Source organism: Paraphaeosphaeria sporulosa, assembly GCF_001642045.1.
Source record: "Paraphaeosphaeria sporulosa strain AP3s5-JAC2a unplaced genomic scaffold CC84scaffold_1, whole genome shotgun sequence".
Taxonomy (NCBI): domain Eukaryota; kingdom Fungi; phylum Ascomycota; class Dothideomycetes; order Pleosporales; family Didymosphaeriaceae; genus Paraphaeosphaeria; species Paraphaeosphaeria sporulosa.
In genome coordinates, this window is record NW_017253360.1 from 1,058,796 (window position 1) to 1,076,230 (window position 17,435).

Below are 17,435 nucleotides of genomic sequence, written 5' to 3' on the forward strand. Positions count from 1 at the left end.
CTTGAAAAGATACCGGCACAACAAAGAAAACAAGTGGTTCTGGATCGACGCAATTTGCATAAATCAGGCGAACGACATGGCGAAGAGTCGACAGATAGCGCATATGCTAACTATCCATTCAAGCGCCTTCAATGTCGCCATCTGGCTAGGCAAAGCAGACGAGAAAGACTCTGCCGCTATCGCACTGATTCCAAAGAGTCCCAATCTGAGGTCTATCAACACATCACTGAACAATAATAGGTATGTTGGACCGAGGTAGATGATTTGTGTTGCAATGTTAGCGAGGTTGGCTCTTGTTACCAGTATCAAGGTCTGTGTCTTCCATGTTTTCCTTGCAAAGGTCACCTCTCACTGACTTGTCACGTATGTGTAGACCATCAAATGACGTACTTTGTTCATGGATTGCATTCTCACGTCTGCTTCAACGAGCGTGGTTTCGGCTACGCTAGGTCATTCAAGAGGTCGCGTTCTTGAAACGCCTCGCAATTCGCACCGGCGGTGATCTCCTAAGCTGGGTCGACTTAGCTACCCTTCCAACCCAGAACCTTTAGTCCATCATCGGCAATAGTGCCCTCAATGACTCGAGAAGACACAGCGCTGAGCCGTCTAATCTGGGTGCCCCTTTGTGACTAGCAGACCCGAAAAACCTGGAGACCTTTGCTGAACGTAAGCCCTGAAGCCATGAACGTTGCAACATAGTCTATTGAATCGTAAAACTCTAATATACTGGCCGTCCGTAGCGCCCACGTTATGTTCCATGGGGATTTCGCTCTGAATTTGATGGGGAGATAAAACCATCGAATCCTATTGCGTCATTCATTGTCCGTATTCAGCAGATAACAAGAGCCATGATCAGACTTCGACTACGTGTTAGGACAAAAGTCGCTCAACTTACTCAAAGCAGGTGTTTGGCGTGCCCACAATATAAATTTGGGTCACTCAATCTCAAGGTTTGTAAACTTGAAGTAGAATGGGAGCGATCGGGAGACGGCTGTGGCGCTCGTGGCAGATCGCCGAACCCCGCCTCTCCACGCCCTATTATAGACGAGTCAGCCTTCACCATCACTCAGGCCCACAACAAGTTCGAGGCCAGTAGCAGACCTCATAACACATTCGGGAAGATTTCCCAGCTCGGCGTCGCTCATTTAGGCTCTGCCCACATCTTAAAGATATCTTAAAGATGGCAATCTACCTATCGCACTCTTTCCGAGGCCACTACTCTCAGCTGCCCAGCCACAGTGCATGCTGTACCCCTATGCGCGACGAAGAACGATGTGGTTCCTAGAGATGCTTGCTGCCTACAATACTACAAGCTTTGGTTCCAGCTGCCACATTGGGCGAGTTCCAAGCCAATATTTAATTAAGCCCTGGCGCTTTGATCATCCGGACTCTGCACGCAACATGCAAAGCTGAGAGTAACGCCGACAGCACCAGGGCTTCATGTGGACATAACATGGGACGCGGCGGTGTCTCTGATCTTTCCATTTAGCATTTGTCGCTCACTTTCCTCGCTTTTGCTCTTCTGTTTGATCGACTTTACGAATCCTGTTGTTTGGACGTTCTTGTCCCGTAACCCTGCCACAGAAGTACACAAAGTTGTACAAACATGGGTTGGAGGAAATTCGCGCCCTGCGCGCTCGGTTTGATATTGTCTTGCCTTGCAACAACGTAAGAACACTGCAAAGCCCTCATCGCAAGCCTAACGAAGATAGCACTTCAGCGCTAGTAGATCCACGGGCCCTTGACACATATGACTACATTGTCGTCGGTTCAGGGCCTGGCGGAGGACCTTTGGGTTCCCGTCTCGCCCTTGCAGGATACAAAGTATTACTCATCGAGGCTGGCGACGACCAAGGTGCAAACCTTCGCTATCAGATTCCCGCGCTGCATGCGCAATCGTCCGAGGAAGCTGGCATCAGCTGGGATTACTACGTCAATCACTACTCGGACCTGGAACGTCAGAAGAAAGATTCCAAAATGACATGGCGAACGCCTTCGGGGGAGCTTTTTGTAGGACCAAATGGAGCCAGCGGAACTGGCGCGCCACCTTCCGGGAGCGAGCCTGTTGGTATATTATACCCAAGAGCGGGAACACTTGGCGGCTGCAGTGCTCATAATGCGTTGATCACCGTGTATCCGCATAAGAGTGATTGGGATGGGATCGCTTCTCTCACTGGTGATTTCTCTTGGGCTGCAGAGAAAATGCGGAAGTACTTTGTCAAGCTAGAGCGCAGCAGATATGTTCCGAGCGGGATCGTTGGCCATGGTTTCGATGGGTGGTTGACGACCATGGTCACGGACCTCACGCTCGTTGTGCAGGACTTCAAGCTGCTGTCTCTTGTGGTCGCTGCTGGAACTGCTATGGGCAAGAGTATCCTTCTGGGTCTCATCACTACAGTGACAGGTCTCGGACAGGTCCTCCTAAGCGATCTCAATGTTGACAGCCCCTCACGAGATGCGACTGAGGGTATCTACCAAATCCCCTTGGCAATGGACGACCGTCATCGTGTTGGTTCTCGCGAGTTCATCCTCGAGACGGCAACTGCAAAAAACCCGGACGGAAGTAGGAAATATCACCTAGACCTTCTCCTAAACACTCTTGCGACCAAAGTTCGCTTCGACAACACAACCACGCCCCCGAAAGCCACTGGCATCGACTTCCTGTCGGGCCAAAGTTTGTACCAAGCTGACAAGCGCTATTCCCGCTCTACAACCGGCACAAAAGGCACGGTTTATGCCTCACGCGAGGTCATCCTTGCCGCCGGCTCCTTCAACACGCCTCAGCTACTCAAACTCTCCGGCATCGGCCCCGCCACCGAACTCCAGCAGCACGACGTCCCCGTCCTCGTCGATTCCCCCGGCGTAGGCACCAACCTACAAGACCGCTACGAAGCAGTCATAGGCGGCAAAACAGACTCCGATTTCGCGCTCACCACGAACTGCAAGTTCCTTCACGGCTCGCCGGACCCCTGCTACGACCAGTGGAAGAACAACGCCCTCTTCAAAGGCGTCTACGGATCTAATGGCCTGGCCATCGGCATCGTGAAGAAATCCTCTGTCGCGGAGAAGGACCCGGATCTGTTCATCGCTGGCGCTCCGGCATACTTTACGGGATACTTCCCCGGGTACTCGAACTTCTCGCTCGCGGATAAAAGGCATTGGGTGTGGGTCACGCTGAAGGCGCACACACGCAACACGGCGGGGACCGTGACGCTGAGATCCGCCGATCCGCGCGATACGCCGCTTATCAACTTCAATAACTTTGACGCTGGCACGACGGCTGACGGCGCGGATGAAAGGGATCTACAAGCGGTGTATGAAGGCCTGCAGTTCAGTCGCAAGATCTTCAAGTCGCTCATTCCCATAGATGGCAACTTCGAGGAGGTATGGCCCGGTCCGAAAATGAGCAGCGAGGCCGCGGTGAAGGAATTCGTGAAGAATGAAGCGTGGGGCCATCATGCGTGCTGCACTGCAAAGATTGGCGCGGACGGTGACAAAACCGCGGTGCTAGATTCGAAGTTTAGGGTCCGGGGAGTGCAAGGGCTGCGTGTGGTGGACGCCAGCGTGTTTCCGAAGATTCCTGGATTTTACATCGCGGTGCCTGTGTATATGGTTTCTGAGAAGGCTGCGGAGGTCATATTGGCAGACGCAAAGTAGAACTATTCATGACTTACAAGGGCAATAGCAAGGTACTGGGCCATATCCACAATTCGAATTATCTCATTACATTAATAATGCTATATCATTACACTCAAACCACGCTACGGCTTGATAACTTGCGCAAAAGGAAGCGTATTGTCCATGAAGAAGTTGGATTTGGGCTCGCCCGAGAACGCAGGGTTCGTGGTGTTGCAGAACTGCGTGAAGCTCCCTGCCTTCGCGATTTTGCCCTGCACAATCTTCTGGTACTGCGCCAGCGGGCATGATGCGCCAGGGCCGCCGTTGCAGTTGGCAACCGGGTACACGACGTCGTTCAGGATGACGCGAATGTAGGTTGCGCTGGGCGGAGGAGAGACATCGCGCTTCTGGGGCGAATCGCAGTCCGAGGGAGTGGCGGCGTAACCCGGGGTGGCGGTAGGGGTGGAGAGGGTGGTGGAGTCGCCGTGGGAGTAGCCTTGGCCGTAGCTAAGCGCAGGAGTAGCGACAGAGCTGGGTGACTGGCCGTGCGAGTGTCCCGTCACGGAGCTAGGTTCTTGGCCGTGTGAGTAACCGGGAACAGAGCTCAGAGCAGGAGGAGCAGGGGCAGAGCTAGTCGCAAGACCGGAACTGTAGCTGGGAGCAGAGCCATTTGTATGGGATCCAGGAGTGGACACAGGTGCCGAGCTGTTGTTGTAGCTTGAAGTGTAGCTGGGAACAGAGCTGGAGACAGAGCTCACAGGCGAGCTGGGGGAAGAGCCAGTGCCACCGCAGACCAGACGCTCGAAGGCGATGGTACCGCGCATGGGAGTCAATCTGCTAGCGCGGAACTTCCTTTCCCGGTTTGTCCTGTTTCCAGAGAGCTGGGGCTCGTTGTCGAAAACGCCGCTGGCAGCAATGAGCTGGTTGATTTGGCCGTCGTTCGAGAACGAAGCAATGACGTTGGGCGCTGGGAATGTCGAGTTGCGGAGCGTGTATGTTTTGTCAGGACCGTCTACGAAGCGTCGGACCAGCATGTCGAGAGTGGGAAGCATCTGGAGCTTCTCGACATCAGAACCCAGGCCTGTACCGTACCAGTAGCGCAGATCCTGGGCATACTCGTATTCCAGGATCTCTTCCTCAGTGAAGATGTCGCAAAACGGACTCCGCTTTCCAGTGATCTGGGTCTCGAAGCCGCATAGGTAGGGGATACTGGTAACTTCTGATTCCGTGAAGCTGAAGTTGCCATTGAATTTGGCGTTGAGCCTGGCCGCAATAGGGGGAACGTAGATGGACGCCCACTCGTCGGTATACGGACTGCCGCCGTTGTCATTGTAGGCTGGGCAGAGGTCGCTAGGTGCCAGGGAGTTCATCCATGACGCAGGGTCACTGCTGTTGAGAGCATAAATGGTTCCGAGCTCAGTGGCATTTGGGCCCAAGAATCCCTGCGCAAACATACGCGCACTATCACGTACTCGAGGGCTGGAGTTGTAGTAGTTCGACCACATGGTGAAAGGAGTGTTGTACTTGTAAAGATCGGGGTAACGCAGACGCCATGTCGCACCCATTGCCGTGAGCTCCTTGTACCCAGTTGGGGAGATTTGAGCAATCTGGGCAGCGGGATCGGACAGTACTGGGGTCCAAGTCTGCAAGAATTCGAGTTTCGGGTCGCTCACTGTGAATAGGGACTCTTGAATATGGTCACGCATCGCCACCCATCCATTGTAGGCGCCAGTGTCAGGATAACGACTGCCGTGACGTGAGAAAAAGGCGGACAAGTCCACTTTGCAGCCCTCTGGTACTTCGGAAGAGATACCAGTTACTTCGGGACCTGCTAACTGTAAGCCCGAGGACCTGCACATATCAGATGGCGCTATACTGACCCGGAAACCATTGTCCATTACCTCCCAGGTGCTGTAGGACGTTGAAGTCGTCAGCCGTCGCATGCGCAACAGCAGATGCCGCCACGAGAAGTCTAATGACATGTTCCATGTTGTCGACTTGTAAGATTGTGAGTCTGCGTTGCGCACTGCTCTCACCGTCGTTGCGCGCATACCTGTCTTTAAATACACGCTGTCGTTTATGCCGTTCAGACACAGTTACTTAGACCTCGGAGATGAGCATTGGCGATGCTTCCCAAAGAGGACTCGGGGCGATCAGGGGAGAAGACGGCGCGGACACGTGGGTAGCCAACACAGTCCCAACGGCCATCTCATGGTACCTGGAGATAAAGTAGCGATGGGGGAATTTTTTTCCGTCGTAATAAGATTATCGGTTGGCGCGGCGCGATGCGTGGCGTTGTGTAGATGGAGTACGCACTCTTTCCAGCTACCGTCGACCTATCGATACGGTATTCGTGATGACAGCCCACGCGTACGCGCCTTGCCGACGGCAACCCCTCGCTTGCCCATTACCGTCACGCTTATGCATCGCTGGGTCTCAACATGGCTGTTTCTCGATGCCCATCTGGAGTTGTTCATTACTTTCACGTTCCTGAATGGTGCTGTTGCTACGGCTGGCTTGGTCGATGACGCGGTACCGCGCGGCGGGGCTTGCGGTGGACTAGGCCCATCATAATCGCATCCTTCGGTCGAACTCTGCCAGCCATCACAATGCACAACCTCAAGCGGGCATTCAAATCCAAACCCATGACTGAAAGCTTGAACCGCGCGACTTGGATCTGGAGGAGTGAGGAAGTCATCGGCAGTGATGATCAGATAGATCAGTTCGTTGCCTTCGCGCGCAAAAATGGCATCAAACGCGTCTACATACACATTAACCCGGACATCCCGCCTCAAACCCTGGCCAACTTCGTAGGCAAATGCAGCCCTGCCGGTATCGCAGTCGAGGCATTGATGGGCGACGCCGCCTGGATATTTGACCCGAAATCCCATGAAAGCTTGCAAATTCGTCTCCATTGGGTGGCGGAGTATCAAAATCAGTACGCGAGTGAGGCGCAAATCTTACTCCAAGGCCTGCACCTTGATATCGAGCCTTGGCAACTGGATGGATGGCGCAACGCTGAACAGCCCGAGTTGATCAGGCAATGGCTGGGCTGTTTCCATTACCTCAAGAGCTGGGCCCAAACTCAGCAACCGCCGCTCCCTGTTGCAGCTGACCTGCCGTTCTGGCTTCATACCCTGCAATACCCGGACAACAATGAGAGGCTAGATGTCACTATAATGGCCATCCTGGACGGGGCGGCATTCATGACGTACAGGAACGATCCGCAGGGTTTGATGGACGTTGCAGGCGAGGCATTGTGGGCATGTTCGAAGTGTGGGAAGAGAAGAGAGGGTATATACCTGGGAGTCGAGACTGTGCCGAGCAAGGAGGGGCAACATATCAGTTATCACGGCTTGGGTATTCGTAAACTCCAAGGGGATCTTGGTTTCTTGGAAGGTGGCTATTGGTTAAGAAAGAGAGAACCCCATGAGAAGCATTTCGCTGGCCTGGCTGTACACGACTATCATACATGGTCCAAAATGTATGACTAATTATATGCTGGGCGGGTGCACATTCCATAGTGGCATGGTAAGCGAAATATAACAGAAGCTAGAGTCTGACCTGGCAAGTGTCGAAAACTCATGAATGTCCACAAGTAAGCAACAGCTGCGGCATGGCAGACTCATAAGTCTTTTGGTCGAGGCTAACATTGATAGTAAATGTGAACTACATGTTCTAGATTTCTGACTAACATATATCAAGGCAAGCTCAAGAACAGATCCAGCATTCTTGGATAATCCGGTGTACCCAGCCCTGTGAGCGGATCCCATCCTTTAGATGCGTCGAAGCCATTGGTTCCACATCCCGGATTCGAGCCGTTCTTGATATCATTGAGCACTTCCGGATTTGCATACAAAACAGGATTGATGAACCCTACAGGCCCCTTTCCGACCTTGATACGTTCCTCATTGATTATGTTCACCACAGAGGCAAAGATCGGAGCAGCAGCAGAAGTGCCACCTGTCATACGAATACCACCACCGTACACGGCGGCAATGTTGTCGCCGTTGGCAGCGACATCAGGAAACCCCCGCCCGTTACGGTTGTAGAGACCAGTACTGTTTTTCCAATTGCCCTCCAGCCTTCGGTCAGCACGTAGACATGGATTAGGAATCAGTAGACTCACATCGTAGTAGTAAGGGTAGCCTGGATCAGCGATTTCGAAGTAGCCTTTGACTGCTTCGGATTGATACTTCGGCACTCCAAAAACGTTCGAGAAGCCACCACCGGAAGAGTAAGGGAAGTAATAGGGATCGCCCGCGAGATCATTTGCGGCACTTTCAGGGTCGAATACTGTCTTCCCAGGATATACTTTGGTCGCACCAACGCTGGTCAGCCACGGGCATGTATTGGGATGCCCCGGCGTGAAGACGGTGCCATTACGTAGACAACCATTGGGTGAGTCAGGCTTGGGAAGGTCGCCAACGCCAGAATCACCGGACGCAATGAACACAGAAACACCTTGAAGGCCGAGCTTGAGCCACTCGTCACACTGTAGATGGTAGTTAGGTACAAAACATTACGAAGAGGGAATCAAGCATCGCTCACCTGTCGCTTTTGATATGCCGCAGGGAGCTCTGCTTCGTCCTTCATGTACGAGATAGATATCACGTTCGTGGGCTGGATCATTGTCAGATGAAGCTCAAGCTCTCCTACGTTGCAAACTAACCTTGTACACACCACACATTCTTTCACCCTTATACCCGCCTTCTCGCTCATTTGGATAGACAGGGTCGAAGTCGGGGTTGTCTCCCTTCTCACCATATGCTTCGTACGTACAATAACTTCCGTCGATAGCATCCAAGAATGTATTGAACAAGCCACCCTCAAGCCACTGATGTACTGTCCAGTAATCGTCGTCGACCTGGTAGACAGTGGCATTTTGAGGATGTATGAGGGGAATAGCCAATTGCAGGTCCATACAAGCTTCCGATCCTGCATGAAGTACATCTACAGGTGCCACGCCCCCATTAATAGAGCTCACGATTGGAGCAGTGCCATTAGCAACGTAGGGTGTGAAGTTCGAGAAGAACATGTCCAGGTCTTGTTGTGCATACGCGCTGGAGAGTAGGTAGATACCCATGGTATTGTTGGGGTTGACGTCGGCTTTCTGATCTGGGAATGGAATGTTGTATAACGCTCGAATGCATTCGTGAGTGATCATCTGATCACAAGTGTCGAGTGAACTGGTGTTCCTTTGCGATGGAAGGCTGGGCTCGGATATTCCACGTCGAAACGCCTTTTTGGAGTCGCGCTTGCTTGGCACCTTCTCGCTGATTTCGATGCTAGGTAGTGTCAGCGCGTGCGAACCCTGTACGTCGAGTAGATGTCGGCCAACATACTTTGAGGTCTTCAAGTGCAACCCTTTAACACCAGGCGTTACGTAGTCCACGTGCTCAAGCAGATGGCTTGGCAAGTGGTACTGGTCGCAGCTCACTATCTTCATCTCCCCATCGTCCAATTCAAAGTACTCTGTGATGAACATCCGCTCAGCCTCTTCGACTGTGGCATCGAACGCCACCCATGCTTTGTTCTTCGTTCGAGTGATGCGCGCCCTTTCGATTCCGCCTGACTCGACGAGCCAATCGGTAACTGCGTCCACAGTATTTTTAGAGGGGGCGAACGCGGCAACGACCTCTTCTTGAGTCCAATGTTTTCCATATCTTGTAGATCTTGGGTGTGAGACATCCATGAGCCATTTCTCAGCCGATTCTCGTGCAACTTTATTGGTTTTGAGACCGATTCTCATCGGAAGGCGTACATGGGGCTCTAGTCGTCGATCGAAGTTGCCAAGAGTGGCACGTTTCTCATGGATTACATGATCGGATGAGATAACGATTGCTGTGGCAGTCGAAGCTGCTATCGCCAGAATTGTAAGTGCTAAACCCATTTCTTTTGCGACTTGAAGCTTCAATGTCGAGCCGGATTGAGTTATATGAATTTCTCGAGTGGATATGGATTTTTTTTTAAATGCTCCAGGGTTTCAGTGCTGTCATGTGCTTTAGAAATAATCTGCCTTACGCGCAATGTGTGTATTCTACCCCGCGAAAGTAGCCGGAATGTCCCCACGTGAACGCGTAAAGCATTTTTGTGAGGATATTCAAGACATGCTTGCCATTGGCAGGAAGTTGGTCATCTGAATCAGCCTCACGCGGTGCCCTCCATCGAAGGATGCGCTAGCACGAACCGGGAGCGAGGTAAATTCCGTAGCGAGAAACGAGTAACACGTTGTCCATACTTACGGCCGTGAGATCGTCCTGAAAACCGAAATCTGAGGCTGTGTCGGAATTTCGGCCAATCCTTGAAATCTGCAGGTAGAGAGCTGGCGACTGAGCGCGACCTTGTGAATTATGTGCGCTAAGTCATGACGACATCCTGGTAAGCTCACGTTGGAGCAACTACCTGGGCAGCTTAAGGCAGCTATCGATCCACAAAGATTCAATTTCAGAACAGTCAGTCGCCGTACGTCACCATGGCAGCTCCTCTTGAAAAGACTCTACAGCCTCTGTCCGGGAATCGGACTCTCAACAAAGCATCATCTGATGACTTTACTACAATTCCAGCGCTTCAAGGCGGTAACCTCCTCATCCGGCAAGGTCCATCGGCTACATCCATCCATAAAACTATTACACAAGCAGAAGCGCAACACATTGAGGCTTCGCAGTCTGTGACCGCTGGAAAGATCCCGGGCATGACCGAGGAATATATCCTTGACTAGGAATGGCGCAGTCATGATCATCCTCTATTCGGAGGTAGCCGGTGCATCGGCGTTGAAAAAGGGGAAGGTTTGTTAATTGGATATGGTGAGTGGACTGAGAATGATAGTGAGAGAAAACCCGTGCAGGCGGAGGGTAGAGCCGCAAGTGGTAAGTAGGAAGCTAGCTATTTGTGGGGTTTCGAGATCACCTATCGGAAGGGGAGCTATATGACGCGTGCATGAGTAAAGAAAGGCCAGGGTGAAAAGCTCGGGGTCAAGATGGTATACGATTGCGAACAATGACAGTTCGCTCTAATGCTTTGCTGTGAGGCTGACACTACCACAGCTTCCCATGAACCAGAATTATCAGAATTATATCTGTCGAACTATCAAAGAGATTCCAGATTTGCTCGAAATTCAATTGGGTACTGAGCAACTGTATTAGGGTAATGTCCGATAATGCAATACTAGTCTTCCAGCGCTGTGTTCAAATATTGCATGTAATAGAAATTGAACACCATCCTTGAATCATGAATATCTTGAAGTTCTAGTTGGCAGATATAAGAACTAATACAAGTTTTCTTTTGCTCCAGCATATAAGGAGCTTTTCGCAAGGGAAACATATGACAAAAGATGACGAGAAGGACCACTTACGAATTCCGGATATGTTAGCTACTCGTGGAAGCGTAGCAGTATTTCTTTCACAAATTGCATTGGGGATTGCTAAAAATATGTAACGAATGAGATATTTGGGTGAAGGCAAGTGGATGCGGTCGGATAATCGCGGATGCGTACCAGGGGAACTATGGCTGCATGGCAAACCTAGCTCTTTTCGTTGAACGGTACGCCAGGAGATCGAAGGCTCATGCAACCACCGTTGCTCTACATACAAGATCGAACTTGCGTACTATCACTCGTAGCACTGGATCGCCCCCTAACGCAATATTATGGATTGTCTTTGTTTGATCTGGCATGATGGCTTGATATAATCACAGGGTTCCCGCGCGATCGTGGACTTTCAATGCACAACGGATGACCTAAAATGTATGCAGCTCCACCTTCGTATCAGGAAGATCAAGGGCATTGCCTCCTTCATATCTACACAAGCATTTCACTGTAGAACGTATCGGGGACCCGCAGCCACACAAGCGTTGATCTTATCGTGTTCAGCAGGTGTTAGACGAAGAAATTGCTACAGAAAGGCATCAGAACGAGAGTGGTGACAGCGCTCAAAAGCCGGTCGTGTGTGGGAACCAAGCTGCGAGTACCGGATATTGTCTAAGCTGCGGGAACGCACCAATGTAGTTGTTCTGATCGCGATGGCAATCTTCTGTCGTGTAGATTGGGCGTATCATGACGGCTGGATACGTGGAGTTTGCGTTAGGAGGATGTAAGCTCTGGTGGACTTAGATACAAGGGGGGATTTAGATTAGACTGTGAAACTGTTATAGTATATAGAGTTTCCATTTTCCCTAGACTTTCTGTGCACTGCGAGTATACATCTGGAATTTGTTAAGCAGCCGTGCGGTATGAGCCTGTCGGGGTACCGCAATTCTTTCAACAAAGTCTTGCAACCTTTTTATAGCTAGCTAGCCGTTAACGTTATAACATCTTACTTCTTTAATCAGCTAAAAGAGTCTTCCTTTTTTAATAGTAAATACTACTAAACGAACAAATAAATATCAACGATACATAACGATAGGATAACTGGAAACTCTACCATATATGTCGCAGTTCAATCTACGTTACTATCGATCCTATTCGGACCGATTTCTCATGGACTCCTGAGGATCGCGACAATCATTATAATTCAGCTACTGAATTAGGAAACTCTGAATAAGCCAAGTCCCCTGACGATCGCCTCACTATGGCTATATAGTTTAGTTAGAATCACAGCAATACAACTTCAGTGAACCTTCAATATTTTCCATTGCACGATACCTACGGTCCTAAGATCGTCACAATATATCTAGAATACATATTCTCCGTTCGCGTATCCTGCAAGTAAATTTTCGGTCTAGCAATGGCTTTCTTATTCACGCACGCGCCTTAATAATATCACTCGCCTTCTCTGCAATTGCATACATGGTAGCCTGCAGATGCGTGGCAGGAATAAGGGGGATGATGCTAGCGTCGATGACGCTCAGCTTTGCGACGCCATATACCTGCAGCTTCTCGTTAACACGGCCACCCAAGGATTCCGGCATCATACTGCAACCACCGCTAGGGTGTGCAAATGTTGGGGAAAGGGATCCACTCTTGATGCCACCCTGAACTATCTCCTCATCAGTCTGATACTGCAGCCCTGGGCTTGTTTCGACGGGGTTGTAGCTCGCTAATTCCGGGCGCGCCCAGTGCTTCCTGTTATATTTGGTGAGCGACATGTCCCATGATGTCCGCGTCAACCGGATTCTGGATGGTGTTCCACTGAACGATCGGATATGCCTCTGGATGTGTAGTATTCAAGGTGATGGCCCCACGAGACAAAGGCTTGTTGTTAGCAATACCGGAGAAACCCCAGGGCTGAATGACGATTTCGCCAACAGCAGCCTTCGCCGCAGCAAATTGTTTTGCTAGGATATCAACTTGCTTCTTGAACCCGTGGAGAAGTGGCGCGCTCTTCGAGTAACGCTCAGGAAGGAAGTTCTCAGCCCTCTGAGCGCGAATCTTATCAACGATGGCTTTATAGGTGGGCTCGAAGTGTTGAAGAGCCATAAAAACGAGCCCATTAGCACGACCGACCGAGTAGGGACCTGTCTTAGAGGAGAGGTATAAGTCGTAGACCGTCTGGTTGTAGGTCGCGTTGGTGTTGATAGCAACAATACTGTCTTTGGCGTAGCCTTCGAGGTTGAAGTTCATGTAGTTGGCGATATGGTCTTGGAAGTTGGAACTCACGGCTGGGAGGTCCTGTGGAATTAAATGTCAGCAAAAGGTCTGCCATTGAGGTTTCAGATGAGGGTTACCATTTTGATAGTCACACCAGCGGCCTGGAGAACGTCCTTTGGTCCAATGCCGGATACCATGAGTAGATGAGGGGTAAAGACACCACCAGCGGCAAGAATGACCTCTTTCGCTGCGACAGCCTGTGACTGAACTCCCATGTTCTTTGACGTAAACTTCACGCCAGTTGTAGTGAGAGCGCCAGTTCAGCTCTTTAAGAATGTGATCCTATCAACGTGTGTGCCCGTCAAAAGCTCTAAGTTCGAGCGCTTAGAAGCAATGCGGTCATAGTATGCGGAACGCAATGTAGTACGGGTAGCCGTGTCTTTATTTATCGAATTGGGGCTCCAGTATACTCCGACCGGGTCGACGAAGCCCTCTCTCGGATGCGGAATGTCCACGCTGTTCCATGAGGCGAAAAGCTTCTTCATGTCTGGAAACTGCCAGTCCGGGATTGATACCTTTACTGGGCCAATTCCATAAACCTTTACATCGTAAGAAATGTTAAACTCCTTAGTGGTCTCAGCGGATGGGGCATCGAAGTGGTTGCTTTTCAAGAAGTACTTTTCCAGACCCTTCTAGCCCCAGCCTTTGTTACCGAGAGCCTCCCAGGCATCGTAGTTGGCATTGGCGCCACGGTCGAACTGCATACCATTCACGTACGAACCGCCGCCCACGATATTACTAACAGTCACTAGGAATGTCTAGTTTCCAAGATTAGGAACCGGGGCGCTGTAGATGTTGTACATGGCTGCAAGGTTGAGGTCACCCGAGTTGCCCGGAATACTAGAAAGTGTACCATTGTTGAGGATATCGTTTTCGATGACAAGGACGGTCTCTGTACGGAGGTGCCTTTCAAAAGTCCTTGCCCACCTTGGCGAGCAGGGGTATACGCCACATTCCGAATTTAGACATATGTCCGATTATCTAAGTCTATGGAGATTCCTGCCCTCCTTGTACTCATTGCCCCCTTCTAGCTCAATGATCTTCTTTATATGGACAGGAATACGCTCAATCCAAGCCTGTATCTTCTCCTGAGGTAGATCTCGCCAGCACTGCTCCCATGCACGGACAGCCTCTGCTCTACTCTTTGGCGCGCCTTTCTTTGTAGTAGCTCTCTTCATCCATGGCCAGCAAGGCTCAATAGCGTTTAGGTCAGGAGAGTTGCCACACCAGAGCAACTTTATAACATCATGGATGCTATATATATAGCTCTGGACATGATGATCATGAGAGGGCGCTTTATCTTCTTGTATAACAGTGTCTGGCCGCTCTATTTTGCACTCCTTTGCAAAAGGTATTAGCTTTGGAAGTAGCACAGACGTCTGGTACCGATACCAATCAATACCTAAGCCTCTACCTCGGCTGACCTTTCCTGTCTTCTTATTCCAAGTCCATTAAGGTTGTCGTCTAGGCTTGTTACGTAGATCAAGGCGACGCATTCCAGTTTCAAGCTCCTATTACGCCTTCATGATAGGCTCTAGCTCTTAATTTAGCTCCTTAATTTGAGTAGTAGTAGTCTCCTTCTCCTTCTTTGTTTCTGGTGCCCAACAATGACATGGGCCTTTCTTATCGTATGAAAAGCACCCCTAGAACATGAACTTAGAGTATCCCTTCCACCTCTCACGAATACAACTTCGAATAAATGCCTCATCAGCCTTCCGCCATATCCTATATCCTCCACGCCTATGCAGGAGAACTACAGACGTTTCATCAGACTAGATAACATTCTTCCAGTCCTCAATTGTCCAGTGTTCATGCTGTAGGCACTAGTTATATCGAGCCTTACTATTAGAGGTTAACAAGTATTAACGGAAGATGAGATCCCTACTATTTACCACTATAATAACGCGCCTAGATATCACTTTCGCCATATTATAATTAGCCCAATTCCTTACAAATCTAGGCCAAGAGTACTATAACATAACTAATTAAGTACTCCTTGTTATAAGGGGTTTCCACGTACCTAACCGTAGGTCCGGACCTTGCGGGTATTTAGTGATTCGAGCGTAAGGGATAGCGGTATCAAAAGGGTGGGGTGAATATCCTACACCATATGATAGTACGATGCAATAAATATTAAGAGAAAGCTAATAATTCGTACAAAGATAAGTGGCTTCAATTTAGATATAAAAGCAAGCTTTTAAAGTTAACTATAAAGAATAGAAAATATCCAAAGAGTGTCCTACACTATATACCATTCATCCCATTCTTCTATCTCCTAGAATCCCGAGGGCTCCCTAGGATCCTACCCTCTTAGTAGGATACCTTCGCTGTCTCCCGCCAAGTCTTCGGTCTCCTGGGATCCTCCAGTCTTAGCGGGATCCTAGTTACGTGACCACTAATATAATTCCAATAGGCGTCTAGCGTGTTAAGATACGTTAGCCTCTAGCCTAGGGGGTCCTATTATCCCACTAGACGTCTTTATTTTCCTACCATTATTCTATGTAATTATAACATTACCTCCCCTCTTAAGGTTATCATCCCAATACCTTATAGGAGTCTCATGACCCATTATGGCGGCGTTATTAGGGAGTATTAAGGTGGGCGCTTCCCCCAGCATACCTATTATATTATATCCTCCTCTAGTTCCCCCCAGCCTCCCTAACCATGCCCAAGGTACCAAAGCTATTATTAACTAACAAACGTCGTTAGCGCGCTAATAAGGTATATATACGTAGTTTAGAGATACTTATACATTATAAATGTTATAAAGACAAGAACATCCCTAAGTGTTTTATAGATACTTTAAGTGGGAAGTATACTACATGCCTTACTATCCATTTAGACTACAGTTTATAGGTTTTAGAGAAGGAGTAGGAGCGCGTTTAGCTTCTAAAGCGTTAGAAGTAGATTACTTTACTAACGGCTAAGGCGGAAGCCACTTAGGCAACTACTAAGACTACTTATTTAAAACTTAAGATCACTTAAGTAGAAGAAGAGGAGCAGGCTTTTACTATATATAATACTTATATGGCTAACATGTTAAAGCGTTTAGAAGAGGAGGCTTCAAAGAGTACGGATACTAACATTAATCTTATACCGTCGCCATGCATACTTTTAGCTAACCTAGGCTAGCTATAGGCTAATTCTTCTACTTTTTTTAACTTTTCTAGCTTTATTAACTTTATTCCCTCTTCCCTAGATCTCTCTAGACTCGAGTTTCCGTTCCGTAAAACTTCTCCAGTAATTCATTATAGTTCGTAAGATTCTCTCTTAGTTCCCATATATTATACTAATCTAGCCATCCTTTCCACTTAACCAAGTATTACTACTAACCTCTAATTATGCATAGGTCCCTAATTTCTTTAACTTCATACTTATTGTCCTCTAGTTCTAGTTAGGTCTTAATTGGAGCGTCCGGTAGTGCTAGTTCTAGGAGATTTTTATGGAAAGTAGGGTGTATCTTAGTACCAGTTAGTAGTAGTAGTTTTATTATAACTAGTCCTTTTATTTCTTAAACTTTAAAAGGTCCTACCTATAGGTGATCCAGTTTTTTACTTAGCCTTTTTGTTTTAAGGTTTTTCTATAATAGGAAAACTTTATCCCCCTTCCTAAGGGTTGGTCCCTTAATCCTTTATTTATTTATATTTCTTAATGCTGAGAGGGCTTTATGGGTGATCCTTTCCCATAGAATTTTATAAAGTTCCTTTATTTTCTACGCTCTATCTTAAGCTCCCGTTAAAATACTCTATATATCTCTTAGATTTCGATAAGTAACCAGCTCATATCCGTAATTTACGTAATGGGGTGAGTAGCCTATTATACCCAATCTGGCACTATTATACGCTAACTAGGCTGTTAGTAATAGCTCTACCCAATTATCTTATTATTTATTAACGTAGAACCATAGATACTATTCTAGTGTCTAGTTCATGCGCTCCGTTTATCCGTCAGTCTAGGGGTAGAAACTCATTAAGAGTCTCCAGTTCGTCCCTAGAGCGGCCGTAAATGTGTCCCAATATTTGGACGTAAAGAGCTTATCTCTATCCATAATAACTTCTTCTAGAGGGCCGTGTTCTACGAATAATATGCTATCGACTTCGTAGGCCAGGTCTTTAGCTATTATAGACTCTTCCATGGCTCTAAATTTGGCCGCCTTTATTAGTCAATCCACCATCACCATAATAGTGTCACATATCCATTTTATTCCAGGTTATAGCAATTTCGGGAGTTT

At 48.8% G+C, this 17,435-nt stretch overlaps 5 protein-coding genes across 5 annotated transcripts; 2 read left to right on the plus strand and 3 right to left on the minus strand.

Annotated features, from left to right (window-relative positions):
- Positions 1 to 1,606: 1,606 nt before the first annotated feature.
- On the plus strand, positions 1,607 to 3,657 carry CC84DRAFT_1192044 (alcohol oxidase; the record flags this gene model as incomplete). Its single annotated transcript, XM_018181223.1, has 2 exons — positions 1,607 to 1,640; positions 1,730 to 3,657. 2 exons carry the CDS (start codon positions 1,607 to 1,609, stop codon positions 3,655 to 3,657), a joined length of 1,962 nt encoding a protein of 653 aa, XP_018041889.1.
- Positions 3,658 to 3,761: 104 nt separating this feature from the next.
- CC84DRAFT_1253980 (phosphoglycerate mutase-like protein) lies at positions 3,762 to 6,103 on the minus strand (the record flags this gene model as incomplete). The annotated part of the gene is made up of 3 exons (XM_018184424.1): positions 5,672 to 6,103; positions 5,499 to 5,615; positions 3,762 to 5,446 (listed from the first exon to the last, which is right to left on the minus strand). The coding sequence occupies exons 2-3, from the start codon at positions 5,605 to 5,607 to the stop codon at positions 3,762 to 3,764; spliced, it is 1,794 nt and encodes a 597-aa protein (XP_018041890.1). The 5' UTR covers positions 5,608 to 5,615; positions 5,672 to 6,103.
- Positions 6,104 to 6,219: 116 nt separating this feature from the next.
- Positions 6,220 to 7,176, plus strand: CC84DRAFT_1159045 (uncharacterized protein). Its single transcript, XM_018177122.1, has one exon. It carries the CDS (start codon positions 6,228 to 6,230, stop codon positions 7,110 to 7,112), a length of 885 nt encoding a protein of 294 aa, XP_018041891.1. The 5' UTR covers positions 6,220 to 6,227; the 3' UTR covers positions 7,113 to 7,176.
- A 142-nt stretch (positions 7,177 to 7,318) lies between these two features.
- On the minus strand, positions 7,319 to 9,453 carry CC84DRAFT_1253982 (subtilisin-like protein; the record flags this gene model as incomplete). Its single annotated transcript, XM_018184425.1, has 5 exons — positions 8,964 to 9,453; positions 8,291 to 8,906; positions 8,170 to 8,241; positions 7,748 to 8,113; positions 7,319 to 7,696 (listed from the first exon to the last, which is right to left on the minus strand). The coding sequence occupies exons 1-5, from the start codon at positions 9,368 to 9,370 to the stop codon at positions 7,319 to 7,321; spliced, it is 1,839 nt and encodes a 612-aa protein (XP_018041892.1). The 5' UTR covers positions 9,371 to 9,453.
- Positions 9,454 to 12,354: 2,901 nt separating this feature from the next.
- On the minus strand, positions 12,355 to 14,173 carry CC84DRAFT_1182468 (FAD/NAD(P)-binding domain-containing protein; the record flags this gene model as incomplete). Its single annotated transcript, XM_018180635.1, has 7 exons — positions 12,355 to 12,675; positions 12,725 to 13,225; positions 13,282 to 13,434; positions 13,495 to 13,836; positions 13,918 to 13,942; positions 14,006 to 14,096; positions 14,152 to 14,173. 7 exons carry the CDS (start codon positions 14,171 to 14,173, stop codon positions 12,355 to 12,357), a joined length of 1,455 nt encoding a protein of 484 aa, XP_018041893.1.
- Between the last annotated feature and the right edge of the window lie 3,262 nt (positions 14,174 to 17,435).